The sequence below is a fragment of the Lucilia sericata genome, unplaced genomic scaffold (assembly GCF_015586225.1).
Source record: "Lucilia sericata isolate MDLA Ls3-8-SP2 unplaced genomic scaffold, ASM1558622v1 Contig000335F_arrow, whole genome shotgun sequence".
NCBI classification, from domain to species: domain Eukaryota; kingdom Metazoa; phylum Arthropoda; class Insecta; order Diptera; family Calliphoridae; genus Lucilia; species Lucilia sericata.
This window is the reverse complement of record NW_023994355.1, coordinates 224,932-241,777: the sequence shown is the minus strand read 5'-3', so window position 1 is coordinate 241,777 and position 16,846 is coordinate 224,932. Positions and strand designations below refer to the sequence as shown.

At 33.3% G+C, this 16,846-nt stretch overlaps 2 protein-coding genes across 4 annotated transcripts; both read left to right on the top strand.

The window, feature by feature from the left end:
* Positions 1 to 7,090: 7,090 nt before the first annotated feature.
* On the top strand, positions 7,091 to 10,830 carry LOC119603771 (membrane alanyl aminopeptidase-like). The gene is made up of 7 exons (XM_037955939.1): positions 7,091 to 7,370; positions 7,485 to 7,979; positions 8,047 to 8,205; positions 8,270 to 8,744; positions 8,854 to 9,095; positions 9,163 to 10,284; positions 10,346 to 10,830. Exons 2-7 carry the CDS (start codon positions 7,486 to 7,488, stop codon positions 10,644 to 10,646), a joined length of 2,793 nt encoding a protein of 930 aa, XP_037811867.1. The 5' UTR covers positions 7,091 to 7,370; position 7,485; the 3' UTR covers positions 10,647 to 10,830.
* LOC119603772 (membrane alanyl aminopeptidase-like) lies at positions 7,308 to 16,061 on the top strand. 3 transcript variants are annotated; one of them, XM_037955942.1, is made up of 7 exons: positions 7,308 to 7,370; positions 12,785 to 13,279; positions 13,347 to 13,505; positions 13,570 to 14,044; positions 14,099 to 14,340; positions 14,415 to 15,536; positions 15,601 to 16,061. In XM_037955942.1, the coding sequence occupies exons 2-7, from the start codon at positions 12,786 to 12,788 to the stop codon at positions 15,899 to 15,901; spliced, it is 2,793 nt and encodes a 930-aa protein (XP_037811870.1). In that variant the 5' UTR covers positions 7,308 to 7,370; position 12,785; the 3' UTR covers positions 15,902 to 16,061. The 3 variants fall into 3 exon arrangements, with proteins under 3 accessions (XP_037811870.1, XP_037811869.1, XP_037811871.1); XM_037955941.1 differs by lacking the exon at positions 7,308 to 7,370 and adding an exon at positions 12,597 to 12,706; XM_037955943.1 differs by lacking the exon at positions 7,308 to 7,370 and adding an exon at positions 12,692 to 12,716.
* The last annotated feature ends 785 nt before the right edge of the window (positions 16,062 to 16,846 follow it).

Below are 16,846 nucleotides of genomic sequence, written 5' to 3'. Positions count from 1 at the left end.
CACATTGACATCATTTATCGATAGGATTTAAAAAAAAAATAACTTCCCCTTGAAATCAAATAAAAATTTTACGATGGTAATTACAACTAGTATAAAATAAAGAAATACATGTGTTGTTAAAAAAGTTGATATGCCTTGACATTGTCTGACAGGCGATTACGAAATGAATTTTAAAAGTTGTTGGTTTTTGGAACAGACGTAGGTTAGTGAATCGAGCTGCTAATGGAAATATTTGTTATAACTAACTAACTAACTAACTAACTAACTAACTAACTAACTAACTAACTAACTAACTAACTAACTAACTACTAACTAACTAACTAACTACTACTAACTAACTAACTACTAACTAACTAACTAACTAACTAACTAACTAACTAACTACTAACTAACTAACTAACTAACTAACTAACTAACTAACTAACTAACTAACTAACTAACTAACTAACTAACTAACTAACTAACTAACTAACTACTAACTAACTAACTAACTAACTAACTAACTAACTAACTAACTAACTAACTAACTAACTAACTAACTAACTAACTAACTAACTAACTAACTAACTAACTAACTAACTAACTAACTAACTAACTAACTAACTAACTAACTAACTAACTAACTACTAACTAACTAACTAACTAACTACTAACTAACTAACTAACTAACTAACTAACTAACTAACTAACTAACTAACTAACTACTAACTAACTAACTAACTAACTAACTAACTACTAACTAACTAACTAACTAACTAACTAACTAACTAACTAACTACTAACTAACTAACTAACTAACTAACTAACTACTAACTAACTAACTAACTAACTAACTACTAACTACTAACTAACTAACTAACTAACTAACTAACTAACTAACTAACTAACTAACTAACTAACTAACTAACTAACTAACTAACTAACTAACTAACTAACTAACTAACTAACTAACTAACTAACTAACTAACTAACTAACTAACTAACTAACTAACTAACTACTAACTAACTAACTAACTAACTAACTAACTAACTAACTAACTAACTAACTAACTAACTAACTAACTAACTACCTAACTAAACTACTAACTAACTAACTAACTAACTAACTAACTAACTAACTAACTAACTAACTAACTAACTAACTAACTAACTAACTAACTAACTAACTAACTAACTAACTACTAACTAACTAACTAACTAACTAACTAACTAACTAACTAACTAACTAACTAACTAACTAACTAACTAACTAACTAACTAACTAACTAACTAACTAACTAACTAACTAACTACTAACTAACTAACTAACTAACTAACTAACTAACTAACTAACTAACTAACTACTAACTAACTAACTAACTAACTAACTAACTAACTAACTAACTAACTACTAACTAACTAACTAACTAACTAACTACTAACTAACTACTAACTAACAACTAACTACTAACTAACTAACTAACTAACTAACTAACTAACTAACTAACTAACTAACTAACTAACTAACTAACTACTAACTAACTAACTAACTAACTAACTAACTAACTAACTAACTAACTAACTAACTAACTAACTAACTAACAAACTAACTAAATAACTAACTAACTATTGTCTCAGTGACGAAGCCTATGAAAATGATTATGATCGGTCCATTATTTCACCTAGCCCCCGTATAACTGAACCCCCGAAAATGGCTTGTAAACCTTTTAATAAAAGTACAGGTCGCAATTTTGAAGATAATTCAATGAAATTTTGCACATGATCTTCTATTGTACTAGAGACAAATCCTATTTTGAAAATGGGTAACATCTGTCCAATATTTGACCTAGCCCCCATACAACTGAACTCATCGAATAGCTCTTTAATCAAGCTAACTAACTAACTAACTTTAGCTAACTAACTAACTAACTAACTAACTAACTAACTAACTAACTAACTAACTAACTAACTAACTAACTAACTAACTAACTAACTAACTAACTAACTAACTAACTAACTAACTAACAAACTAACTAACTAACTAACTAACTAACTAACTAACTAACTATCTAACTAACTAACTAACTAACTAACTAACTAACTAACTAACTAATTAACTAACTAACTATATAGTTAATTTTTATATCCTACACCATATTCATTTCCTGAGTCCATTAAGACATATCCGTCCATCCGGTTGCCTGGCTCGCCATGCAAATCTAACTAACTAACTAACTAACTAACTAATTAACTAACTAACTATATAGTTAATTTTTATATCCTACACCATATTCATTTCCTGAGTCCATTAAGACATATCCGTCCATCCGGTTGCCTGGCTCGCCATGCAAATCTTGCGCGTAACAAGTAGCGTTCGTTTTTTTCGGCTCAAGGACAAATACTATTACTTCACCAAACACCAATCCAGTTGGACTTTTGATTGGGATTTTTAGCTCATACCTGGTACTTTTCAGAAATCGATACAAATAGGTTTTATATAAGTATAAATTACACTGTCCAATTTATCAATTGACTCTAGCCCGCAAATAAACTCTCCTTTAGAAAATGCCTTAAATGTCCGACCATTAGGATCGCAATTCATAATAAATATCTTTTATATAAAAATAAAATCTTCCAACCAATTTTATGAGGACCTAAAGTCCCATATAGAGTTCCTTTTAGAAAATTAGTTTTTTTTTTATTAATTAATTGCTTAAATATATAGGAATAAAGGTAAAATTCAACATACATAAATGTTTTTTTTATAAAAATATTTTTTTTTTTAATACTTTTAAAATTATTTATGTGAAGGGATAAAAATATTTGGAATTGTGTATGAATGGTTTTCATGTAAAACGTATGTATATATCGATTTCCAAAATATAAATGGTGGAAAAAAATTTTTCTGGGAAATAATTATAAAAATAGAATATCTATGATTGTTTTATGTTTTTCTTATTAATTCATGTTGTATTTTTTGATATTTTAATGTAGATTACAAATTGGAATGGATTTATAATAGTGTTATTCAATTCCATTTAATTCCTGATTCACCATAAATAGTTTTACAATTGGTCATTAAAAGAAGGGACTTTTTTTCATTTCTTTTTAAATTCGTATTGTTTTTTATTTTTCTCCGAAATTGTTCAAGTTTAAATTGATTGATAGATTTCGGACATAAATGTTAATTTCATAAGCACTCATATTTGTCATTGATTGGAAAATTTAGAACAATTTATTGTTATTATGAAATTGATAATGGCTTTTAAAGAATTTAGACATTTTGTTTTACATATACATACATATGTATATGTACAGTACTTACGCCAGTACTTATTTGATTATTTAACACGTTTAACTGTTTATCGACAAAGTATTATCGCGTTAAATATTGGTCACACTCGGTATCGGCTGCGTAATCTACAAGATTTGCAGCACTCACTGCTGTCATTAAACCAACTTCGGGGAAATAGGTATATGAAAAAACAGATTTGGTTATAACATTAGCAGCAGTTGTATTATTAGAGGAAAGTCTGAAAACAATAACAACAAATCTATAACATTTTTAATAAATTAATCAAAATCAAAAAGAGCCAAATGTTATTGTATATTATTAAACTAAATAGGAATTATAAGTAAAGATAAAGAGACAGAACCCGATTTGTACAAAAAAAAACATAGTTTGTGAGAATATACAACACACGATTAAAAGCAGTTGTGCAAAGAGCACTTTTCTCAGCTTGAGTCTCTTTTAGAGTAATTACTCTAAGCTTTAACTTCTAAAAAAAAACAATTTTGCAAACTCAAAAACTTATCGATCACATCAAATAGTATTGATTTAAAATTTTAACTTAAAACAAGTTGTACTTATAGTTTAAATTTTATTATTATTTTATATTGCCTTGTACTCGTATTTTGGAAGTTTATGCCCATAATATTTAAATTTTTTCACGTTCTATTATTTTGTTTGAGCTCTGACGATATTTCTACGTGCGTGAGTACACATTTTGATTTGACAAAAAAAATTAAACATCACAACAAATTTGACATACATTTTATTTTAAATGGGAACTTAAAAAATACATTAAACAATTATCAATTAACAATGTTTATTGATTTTTTTTTAATAAAAAATCTAATTTGCGGAGAGTCTTCGAACTTTACGACCTCCAGCAGTGGTGTTGAACGTATAAATAAGTTTGAAATTCTGTTGTTAGCGTTTATAAATTCGTTTTGCTGATGGAATAAAGCGTTTCCTAGAAATTATATTCGATTTTCGAATGTTATTCACACCTAACTAAACGAAATTTTTAATTTGTATAACATTAAATTTAAATTTAGTATACATAGAATAAAATCACTTGCAACGTCTGGAATAAAAGTCTTACTAGATTCTGTAAAACCCGTTTAGAATGAATTTCCAAAAGTCTTTAAAAATCTGTGATCTGTTAGTTGGTAAGAAGTTAGTAAGTTACTTAGTTACTTAGTTTGAAAGAAGGATGTATCTACATCAAATCCGAGGCTCCTAACCAGTGCCTCAGGTGGAAATCGAACCCATCACCTCCGGTCTACCAGACTAAAATACTAACCACTAATCTAATAAGTTAGTAAGTTAGTAATTTTACGTTAGTAAGTTAGTGAGTAAGTTAGTAAGCTAGTAAGCTAGTAAGTTAGTAAGTTAGTAAGCTAGTAAGCCAGTAAGCTAGTAAGTTAGTCAGTTAGTAGTTAGTGAGTTAGTAAGTTAGTAAGTTAGTACGTTAGTAAGTTAGTAAGTTAGTAGTTAGTTAGTTAGTGAGTTAGTGTAAGTTAGTAATTAGTAGTTAGTAGTTAGTAGTTAGTTAGTTAGTTAGTTAGTTAGTTCGTTAGTTAGTTAGTTAGTTAGTTAGTTCGTTAGTTAGTTAGTTAGTTAGTTAGTTCGTTGTTAGTTAGTAGTTAGTTAGTTAGTTAGTTGTTAGTTCGTTCGTTCGTTCGTTCGTTCGTTTCGTTCGTTCGTTCGTTCGTTCGTTCGTTCGTTCTTCGTTCGTTCGTTCGTTCGTTCGTTCGTTCGTTCGTTCGTTCGTTCGTTCGTTCGTTCGTTTCGTTCGTTCGTGTTCGTTCGTTCGTTTTTCGTTCGTTCGTTCGTTTTTCGTTCGTTCGTTCGTTCGTTCGTTCGTTCGTTCGTTCGTTCGTTCGTTCGTTTTCGTTCGTTCGTTCGTTCGTTCGTTGTTCGTTCGTTTCGTTCGTTCGTTCGTTCGTTCGTTTTCGTTCGTTCGTTTCGTTCGTTCGTTCGTTCGTTCGTTCGTTCGTTCGTTCGTCGTTCGTTCGTTCGTTGTTCGTTCGTTCGTTCGTTCGTTCGTTCGTTCGTTCTTCGTTCGTTCGTTCGTTCGTTCGTTCGTTCGTTCGTTCGTTCGTTCGTTCGTTCGTTCGTTCGTTCGTTCGTTCGTTCGTTTCGTTCGTTCGTTCGTTCGTTTTCGTTCGTTCGTTCGTTCGTTCGTTCGTTCGTTTCGTTCGTTCGTTCGTTCGTTCGTTTCGTTCGTTCGTTCGTTCGTTCGTTCGTTCGTTCGTTCGTTCGTTCTTCGTTCTTCGTTCGTTCGTTCGTTCGTTCGTTCGTTCGTTCGTTCGTTCGTTCGTTCGTTCGTTCGTTCGTTCGTTCGTTCGTTCGTTCGTTCGTTCGTTCGTTTCGTTCGTTCGTTCGTTCGTTCGTTCGTTCGTTCGTTCTTTAGTTCGTTCGTTCGTTCGTTCGTTCGTTCGTTCGTGTTCGTTCGTCGTTCGTTCGTTGTTCGTTCGTTCGTTCGTTCGTTCGTTCGTTCGTTCGTTCGTTCGTTGTTCGTTCGTTCGTTTGTTCGTTTCGTTCGTTCGTTCGTTCGTTGTTCGTTTTTCGTTCGTTTCGTTCGTTCGTTCGTTCGTTCGTTCGTTCGTTCGTTCGTTCGTTCGTTCGTTCGTTCGTTTCGTTTGTTCGTTCGTTCGTTCGTTTCGTTCGTTTCGTTCGTTCGTTCTCTTTCGTTCGTTCGTTCGTCGTTCGTTCGTTCGTTCGTTCGTTCGTTTCGTTTTCGTTCGTTCGTTCGTTCGTTCGTTCGTTCGTTCGTTCGTTCGTTCGTTCGTTCGTTCGTCCGTTCGTCCGTTTGTCCTTTGTCCGTTTGCCGTTCGTCCGTTCGTCCGTTCGTCCGTTCGTCCGTCGTTCGTCCGTTCGTTCGTCCGTTCGTTCGTCCTTCGTTCGTCCGTTCGTTCGTCCGTTCGTTCGTCCGTTCGTTCGTCCTTCGCTCGTCCGTTCGTTCGTTCGTTCGTAGTAAGTCGTAGTTTTAGTGGGTCAGTGGATAGTAAGTTAGTAAGTTAGTTAGTAAGTTAGTAGGCAGTAAGTTAGTAAGTTAGTAAGGCAGTAGTTGTTAGGCAGTTAAGTTAGTAAGTTAGTAAGTAAGTTAGTGAGTTAGTAAGTTAGTCAGTTAGTAAGTTAGTAAGTTGGAAATGAAGTAAATTAGTAAGTTAGTTAGTTTCTATGTTAGTAAGTTTGTAAGTTATTAAGTAGTTCACATCTGAAGTATAAATTACATATTTACATTTTCGATGTAGATCGCATCATCATCGAAATTTTGTGGTCTGTAATTAGTCTATATTCTAGATGTTAGTCATATTAAAGTTGATTTTAAAATTTAAGGTTTCATTTCCACTTTGTTTCGTATCTTTTTGGTAATGGGTACAAAAATGTAAAAAAATATTTAAAGACTTCTTGACTTCGTAGGTAAATATTTATAATTTACGTAGGGTTCATTCACTTAGAAGTATATGAATTTATTGGCGAGTTGCAATTTTAATTAAGACCAATTTTGTGCATAATGCAAAAGCACATAAATAGATATATTTTCAGATATCTCTCTCAGTATATATGTCTTCTATATAATGACTTTTAAAAGTGGGAGTAGCTTGACAATAAGGCATGTTAACAATAAGTAAGTAAGGATTACTATCATACTAATTACGTTTTATATTTATAAATAAATATCTCCCTGCTCTCCGTTTAGTCTTCACTGTAGCTCAATAAATACCGCGACTAAGCGAATGGAACTCAATAAAAGAGTACAACAAGAGCGTTCTAGCCAGGCATAAATGAAATGCGACAAATACAATTTCGCAGCAGTTATAATATTAAATGTAGAGTTAGTATTAGCAGAAATCAGCTAAAAGCGTTATCGCATCTCATAAAAAAACAACAAAAATGATTTTAATTTCTTCTGATAATATTATACTTTTTTATACCAGCAATGAGCCACTATATGTACATAAAAATTTGTTTGTGTTGTTGTTAAAGAGTTTATTTTATTATAAATAGAACTTCTGCAGCGACAAAACATTCAGTAGGCCCACAAATTTCGGCCACTTTGAATAGTGAATTCCGTGATCAATTCAAAAGTGAAAAGGTGTGTTAAATGTGAAATTAAAAATATTTAATATAACTATTAAAAAAAATAATTATATGATTAAAAAATAAAATATATGATAAAAATTAAAAAGAAACAAATTTTGTTTTACAGAATGTCGCCTATATCTATTGCTACCATTTTGGTAGCTTGCTTATGCTTAGCATATGCTGCTCCTTTTGCTGAGGAGGTTCAAACCCCTGTACCTGCTGCCGATGTCAACTACCGTCTACCCTTAAATATTAAACCCATCAATTACAAAATTAATCTTAAGCCTTATTTGAATGAAACTCATCCCAAGGCCTTCAAGTTCGATGGTGAATGTTATGTTGAAATTCAAGCCCTACAAAATACCAAAGAAATTCAATTGCATATTAAGAATCTGAACATCACTGTAAGTGAATACTACAAAAAGGATACACCTTCAGCGAAAAAGAATTTGCCCACTGCTAGTCCCAATAGCTTGACCGATATTGTGGTTTATACCTTAACTGAAGAATTACAAGCTAATGTTTCATACATTTTGCATTATGTTTACACTGGCAGCATGGACGATGATATGCACGGTTTCTACCGCAGTTACTATAAAACTGCCAGCAATGTCACCAAGTAAGTTTATTAAAAGTTTATCAGGTTTTCAGTTATATAATTAAGTAAATTATTTGTTTATTTGCAGATGGCTTGGTTCCACTCAGTTCCAAAGAAATCATGCCCGCCGTGCTTTCCCCTCTTTTGATGAACCTAAATTCAAGGCCACTTACGATCTTTCTTTGACCCGCCACCGTAGCTTAAGAAGTGCCGGTCCCACTCGTTTAATTTCTATTAAGCCCGAGGGGTAAGTACATATTTCCCCGATTACTTTTGGAGTAACAATTCTAATATATCTATCTACCCTGTAGTGAATATGTTACTGATGTATATGACACTACTCCAAAAATGTCCACCTACATTTTGGCTTTCATTGTTTCCGAATTCAATGATCGTTATGATGGTGAGTTTGGTGTTCTTGCCAGACCCGAATACTACTCCCAAACCGAATACATTTTCGAGACTGGTAAGAAGCTGCTTAAAGCCTTAGACGACTACATGGGTATTCCCTACTATGAAATGGGTGATGACAAAATGCACTTGGCTGCTATTCCTGATTTCTCTGCTGGTGCTATGGAAAACTGGGGTCTCTTGACATTCAGAGAACGTGCATTGCTCTATGATGAAGAACACAGTACTTTGAGTTCGAAACAATATATTGCTGCTGTTGTTGCTCACGAACAGGCTCATATGTGGTGGGGTGATTTGGTAACCTGTGATTGGTGGAGTTACACCTGGTTGAACGAAGGTTTTGCTCGTTACTTCCAATATTACGGTACTGATATGGTAAGCAAGAACTCCTTAGAAAGTTGACACTACATAATATTGCCAAAATCGTAAATGGATCATTCTTTCAAGAATACTCACTAAAAATATATTTTCTATATAATTCTAGGTTGAAAGTTACTTTGATATGGACAGACAATTCGTTGTCGACCAAATCCAAAGTGTTATGGGTATGGATGCCACAAATGCTACCAATCCAATGAGTGACGAAGATACCCACACCCCTGCCGATTTAGGTCGTATGTTCAACAGTATTTCATACAACAAAGGTGCTACTTTCATTCGTATGACCAAATACATCTTGGGAGAAGAGAAATTCAGAACATCTCTAAATGATTATCTTAAAACTCAGTAGGTTTAAAATTTACCAAAAATATTTGAGTTCATAAAATAACATGAATAATTTTAAATATTACAGTGCCTATACCAATACCATTCCGTCCGATCTCTTTACAATTTGGAAAAAATACTGGCCTGCTGAATTTGCCCAGTATGCCGATGCTTATTTTGCCTCTTTCACCACTCAAGTTGGTTATCCTGTTGTTACTTTCAATCGCACCAGTCCTACTGTAGTACATATCAGTCAAAAACGTTTCTTATTAAAGGATTTTGAAACAGCCGATCCCAAATTAACCTACACAGTTCCCATTACCTACACTACAAGTGCTGAAAAGGATTTCGAAAATGCTAGTCCCAAATTCTTCCTCACACAACCTTATAAAATCGAAACAGTAAACGAGGATACTACTTGGATTATAGGCAACATTCAAGAGACTGGTTATTACCGTGTCAATTATGATACTCAATCTTGGCATCAAATTCATCATAAACTTTATTCTCACAACTGGGATGGCATTCATGAATTGAATCGTGCTCAAGTTGTTGATGATCTTCTGAATTTGGCTCGTGCTGGTGAAATCGAATACCGTTTGGCATTCGATGTCCTTGAATATCTTGAAACCGAAACCAACTACTTGCCCTGGACTGCCGCATTCAATGGTTTCAATTATATAACCATTCGTTTGGGTACCGATACTCAAGACTTTGCTCGCTATATCCGTTATCTTAGCAACAAGGCCTACACACAGTTGGGCTTTGAAGAAAAGAAAGAAGATACCACTTTGGATATTTATAATCGTGCTAAGATCTTAGCTTGGTCCTGCAAATACGGTAACACTGAATGTATTTCCAAGGCCAAATCTTACTTCAATAAAAACTTGAAGGCCGAACCTGTTCCCGTCAACATTCGTTCTGTTGTGTATTGTACCGCCATGCGTGAAGGCAATGAACAAGACTTCAACAAGCTGTACAACAAATTCAAGACCGAAACTGTTGCCACCGAAGAAACTTTGATCTTGAACTCTTTGGGTTGTGTTAAGGATAGTAAATTGGTTTCCAGATTCTTCCATATGATCGCCTCCGATGAAGTTCGTCGCCAAGATAAGTCAAGCGCTATGTCCAGCTTGTATTCCGAAAATAATGAAAATGTTGAACCTGTCTTTGACTTGGTCGACGAAAACGTTGATAAACTTGCCGAATCGTAAGTCTCAAACATATAGTTCTCTAAAAATGTAAAGTGTACTTATTATGTTTTCTTTTAGTATGGGTGATTACTCCTCCGTTGCTTCCATCGTCTCCAACATTGCTTCCCGTTTCACCACCGAAGCCCAACTACAAAAATTGAAGGTTTTCAATGCTAAACATAAAAACAAGTTCGGCAGTTCAGTCTCAACATTGGAAAGTGCTGTTAAGAATGTTGAATTTAACTTGGATTGGTCTAAAAAGAAGATGGGATTCATCAAGTCTTTCTTCCAAGAGCACGGTAAAAACAGTGCCGGCATTAACAGCGTCTCTTTTCTTACTTTAGCTGTAGTGGCCTTGATTGCCATGTTCTTCCATTAAATTGATTGTAGCAAACAATAGGATGATATTTTAATCCTGTGTGTTTTAGAAAGCTGCTATAATGGTTGTTAGTCTTGTTCTACGTCTACAGAAACTGTAGTTAACGTATTGTTATCTAATGTATTATAGTTAATTATTAAATTTACCTAAATATAATATATAAACAAATATTTTTAATATAAAACAACACTGAGTTTTCTAATAATCTTTTTGTGGGTGTGTTTAAAGGCTAAACGGCTGGGCCGATTTCTGTTAGAGCGTTTTCCTGTATTCCTGGAAGGAACTATAGGCTACTTTTTTAATGAAATTTGAGGCTGGTGAGGTACCACGCTCAAATTATATACTATATTCCGATACTTTAGTTTATTTAAAATATTTATTTTTAAGGAAAAAATGGGCGAACTATCAAAGGGGCATGGTAACTTCTATATGAATTAAATACCTAAATTCGTATATCTGAAAACTATCATAAAATTTCGCACGAACAACCTTGACATTCATATCAATATTAAGGGCAAAAGTGGACAGACCAGAGTTAAATAAAAAAATGCATACATATATCTGGAAAACTAGTAGAGCTCGAATCTTCATATTTTGCACGAACAAATTTGATAACCTTGTGCACCTTTTGGAGGAAAATAACAGAATTATCTATAAGGGTAAGGTATCGATATAACAGGTAATAGCTTTAGTATAAATATGAACATTTGATTGAAGAACAAGACCAAAATTCTTATATCTGGGAACAGCTGAAAGAAAAATGGTGAAACTAGTATTAATTGTGGTCGTGACACCTATTATGCAAAGATAAACAATTATATCTTAGACACGTAAATAATTAAAGTTTTAAAATGTTATACATTAAATTGCGGATTAGCAAAAACGGGAATGTTTCTTATCACAAAAAAGTTAATCGTAAAGGATTTTTTATACTGTTTTAAGGGTAGCGAAGCACACTGGGTCTAGCTACACCCAGTGTGTGACAATATGAATAACATTCTCTATATTATAAAGTTTTTAGAAAAAAAACTATTTCCATCGGAAGAATGCTGGGATTCTCCTCTCCCATTTGATACTCAAATTGACTTTACAGCTAAAACATGGTAATGTCTTGTACTTACTCAACAACTTACTTTTCAATTACTATTAGACTTTTAGACATTCATTTGTAAAATCGATTCTTCAACTTTTTTCTTACAAAATGATCGACTTTGATAGGGCAAAAAAAAGTTAACTTCGACAAAAAGTCTTCGATTATTTTAAAGTCGATTTATAAAACCCTAGGCAAAACATTTTTTGATATCATTTTAATTAATTTTAAAAATAATGAATTCAGTAATATATTATGCTTTTTACTTTAGTATATGTAATATCTACAATTTTTTCCGATACCCTTTCGGACCGATTTTATTATCTCAAATAAAAAAGCACAGCAAAACCTTTCCGCCAGAAATCAGCAATCACAAATCAAAACGTTATCGCTTTGAGTACAAATGCATCATCATACCCTCTCCAATGATAAAATGTCAAAATTTTATAAATTAATATATACTGATACGGTTTCTATAATCCAAAATAAAAGATCTCAACAAAATTACTATAACAAAAATGTCATTACACTAATACTAACACTAATTGCAATAGTATTACCAGATTTCCCTAGTATTACCACAAATCAATTGAAAACGTTATCAGCTTCATAAAAACCAGCAACAGAAATTATTATTAACTTATTTAGATAATACTTTTTTAGGTGATTAATATATGAGAGATATAATATATGAACAATTCCCAAAAATACATTAATACCATATAAAAAGTCAGTCTATTAATCATATATTTATTTACTGATTAAAAAATAACTGGCATATTGGTCTTCAAGACGTAACGATCACTTTCAAATTCTTCTTTCTACTCTAAAAATAAATCTTGGGAATTGCTCATATATGGTTGCTAAAGTGTTGATTTCTTATAAATAGAACTTCTGCAGCGAGCAAACTTTCAGTAGGCCCACAAATTTTGGCCCTTTTTAATAGTGAATTCCGCGCTCGAGTAATAAGGTGTGCTAAAGTATAATTAAGAAAAAACTAATTAGAACGAGTGAATATTAATAAACGGAAATATTTTATATTTTACAGAATGTCGCCTATATCTATTGCTACCATTTTGGTAGCCTGCTTATGCTTAGCATATGCTGCTCCTTTTGCTGAGGAGGTTCAAACTCCTGTACCTGCCGCCGAAGTCAATTATCGTTTACCCTTAAATATTAAACCCATCAACTACAAAATTAATCTTAAGCCTTATTTGGATGAAACTCATCCCAAGGCCTTCAAATTTGATGGTGAATGTTATGTTGAAATCCAAGCCCAACAAAATACCAAAGAAATTCAATTGCATATTAAGAATCTGAACATCACTGTAAGTGAATACTACAAAAAGGATACACCTACAACTAAAAAGAATTTGCCCACTGCCAGTCCCAATAGCTTGACCGATATTGTGGTTTACACCTTAACTGAAGAATTACAAGCTAATGTTTCATACATTTTGCATTATGTTTACACTGGCAGCATGGACGATGATATGCACGGTTTCTACCGCAGTTACTATAAAACCGCCAGCAATGTCACCAAGTAAGTTTATTAAAAGTTTATCAGGTTTTCAGTTATGTAATTAAGTAAATTATTTGTTTTTTTGCAGATGGCTTGGTTCCACTCAGTTCCAAAGAAATCATGCCCGCCGTGCTTTCCCCTCTTTTGATGAACCTAAATTCAAGGCCACTTACGATCTTTCTTTGACCCGCCACCGTAGCTTAAGAAGTGCCGGTCCCACTCGTCTAATTGAAATTAAACCCGAAGGGTAAGTACATATTTCCCCGATTACTTTTGGAGTAACAATTCTAATATATCTATCTACCCTGTAGTGAATATGTTACTGATGTATATGACACTACTCCAAAAATGTCCACCTACATTTTGGCTTTCATTGTTTCTGAATTCAATGATCGTTATGATGGTGAGTTTGGTGTTCTTGCCAGACCCGAATACTACTCCCAAACCGAATACATTTTCGATGCTGGTAAGAAACTACTTAAAGCCTTAGACGACTACATGGGTATTCCCTATTACTCAATGGGTGATGATAAAATGCACTTGGCTGCTATTCCTGATTTCTCTGCTGGTGCCATGGAAAACTGGGGTCTCTTGACATTCAGAGAACGTGCCTTACTCTATGATGAAGAACACAGTACGTTGAGTTCGAAACAGTATATTGCTGCTATTGTTGCTCACGAACAGGCTCATATGTGGTGGGGTGATTTGGTAACCTGTGATTGGTGGAGTTACACCTGGTTGAACGAAGGTTTTGCCAGTTACTTTCAATATTTTGGCACACACATGGTTAGTAATGGATTTATTCGTACGTGTTTAATGTTAACACAATATTTTTATTAGGTGGAAGACCATTTGCAAATGGATAAACAATTTGTTGTCGATTACGTTCAAAGTGTTATGGGTATGGATGCCACAAATGCTACCAATCCAATGAGTGACGAAGATACCAATACTCCCGAAGATTTGGGTCGTATGTTCAACAGTATATCATACAACAAAGCAGCCACTTTCATTCGCATGACCAAGTATATTTTGGGTGAAGAGAAATTTAAAACTTCTCTAAATGATTATCTTAAAACTCAGTAAGTTTTTTGTTGAAAAAAAAGAAGGAATTTTACCTATCATTAATTTATGTGATTTTTTTTTTACATTACAGCTCATATACCAATACCATTCCCTCCGATCTCTTTACAATTTGGAAAAAATACTGGCCTGCTGAATTTGCTCAATACGCCGATGCTTACTTTGCCTCTTTCACCACTCAAGTTGGTTATCCTGTTGTCACATTTAATCGCATCAGTGATACTGAAGTACAAATCAGCCAAAAACGTTTCTTATTGAAAGATTTTGATACAGCCGATCCCAAATTAAACTATACCGTTCCCATTACCTACACTACCAGCGTTGAAAAGAATTTCGAAAATGCTACTCCAAAATTCTTCCTTACTGAAACACCCAAAACCGTTACAGTCAACAAAGATGCTACATGGATTATGGGCAATATTCAGGAGACTGGTTATTATCGTGTCAATTATGATACTAAATCTTGGCATAAAATCCATCATAAACTCTATGCCAACAACTGGGATGGCATTCATGAATTGAATCGTGCTCAAGTTGTTGATGATCTTTTGAATTTGGCTCGTGCTGGTGAGATCGACTACAGTTTGGCTTTCGATGTTCTCGCATATCTTGAAACCGAAACCAACTACTTGCCCTGGACTGCCGCATTCAATGGTTTCAATTATCTAACCATTCGCTTGGGCACGAAAACTCAGGACTTTGCTAGTTACATCCGTCACCTCACCAACAAGGCATACAACAAATTGGGCTTCGAAGAAAAGAAAGATGATACTACTTTGGATATTTACAATCGTGCTAAGATCTTGGCTTGGTCCTGCAAATTCGGCAACACTGAATGTATTGCCAAAGCCAAATCTTATTTCAATAAAAACTTAAAGGCCGACCCTGTTCCCGTTAACATTCGTTCTGTTGTCTATTGTACCGCCATGCGTGAAGGCAATGAAGAAGACTTCAATAAGCTTTACAACAAATATAAGACTGAAACAGTTGCCACTGAAGAAACATTGATTTTGAACAATTTGGGTTGTGTTAGGGACAGCAAATTGGTTTCCCGATTCTTCCATATGGTTGCCTCCGATGAAGTACGCCGTCAAGATAAATCAAGCGCATTGAGCAGTTTGTATTCCGAAAATAATGAAAATGTTGAACCTGTCTTTGACTTGGTCGACGAAAACGTTGAAAAACTTGCCGACTCGTAAGTATAAACAATAATTTTACTATAAAATATGCAATATTCTTAAAATAAATTTCTTTTTTAGTATGGGTGGTTACTCCTCGGTAGCTACTGTTGTCTCCAACATTGCTTCCCGTTTCACAACCGAAGCTCAACTAACAAAATTGAAAGCTTTTAATACCAAACATAAAGATAAGTTTGGCAGTTCAATTTCCACTTTGGAAAATGCTGTAAAGACCGTTGAATTTAATTTGAACTGGTCTAAAACCAATTTAGGAGCAATCAACAACTTTTTGCAACAATATGGCATCAACAGTGCTGGCATTAACAGCATCTCACTTGTTTCCTTAGTTGTAGTGGCCTTGATTGCCATGATCTTCCACTAAAGATTTATGCTGTAAAGATAAACCTTTTTTGTGTGCAAGAGTTCATAGTTTTAAAACAAAAATTTGTTTGTTAACTTATTGTTATTTAATGTATTTTAGTTAATATATCCCTAAATATAATAATAATAATAATAATAAAAGAAAACCATAAAAAACTGTACATTTTGTATATATCTTTGTAAATATAATATGCTTAATCATAGTGGCTGGCGGCATTTGATATTTAATCTCACTTCCAATATTATTTCGATAACTATTTTATTAGAGCGATAATAATAAATCTAATCTAAATTTGGAATGTCGACAAGTTGTTAATAATACTGGCACATTCTGAAGTAATATGAAAAAAACTAGTTATAAATATTTAATAAAAAATCGTTTCTAGACATGATAACGAAAATGATTGACGAATCAGATGAATGAAATATATTGAAAACTGTTCTTTTATGGAGATTATAAAATCGATTTATAGCCTGATAGGATTAGTTATTGTTCTTTCTTAAAAAAGTGTTATTTTGCAAATCATTGTAATAAAATTCACTGGACCAGGCGGGACAAATAAAATACGTTAATCTGCGATTAATTTTATTTTCCAACAAAAGTTTATATTTTATATGGAAAACCTGAAATTTTTATCTTACTTTAATTTGCTATATTCATATATTATGGGTCGATTATATCGAAATTGTATAAATAAATTTTTAAGATTTATGATCAGCGATTTTCGGAATAGTAAACTCTATGCGTTCTAGAATCAATTATGGACTTGAATCAATTATGGACTGAATTGTACAGAATTTAAAAGATTAAAACATTTATCAACTATATATATAAAATACTAACGTTACTGACTGACCGATTCATCGTCGCACTGCATATAACGGTTGAAGCTAAAAAAAAAACTAAAATTTGGACAGAAGATTGGTCTGCCGCCAAACGGGATTT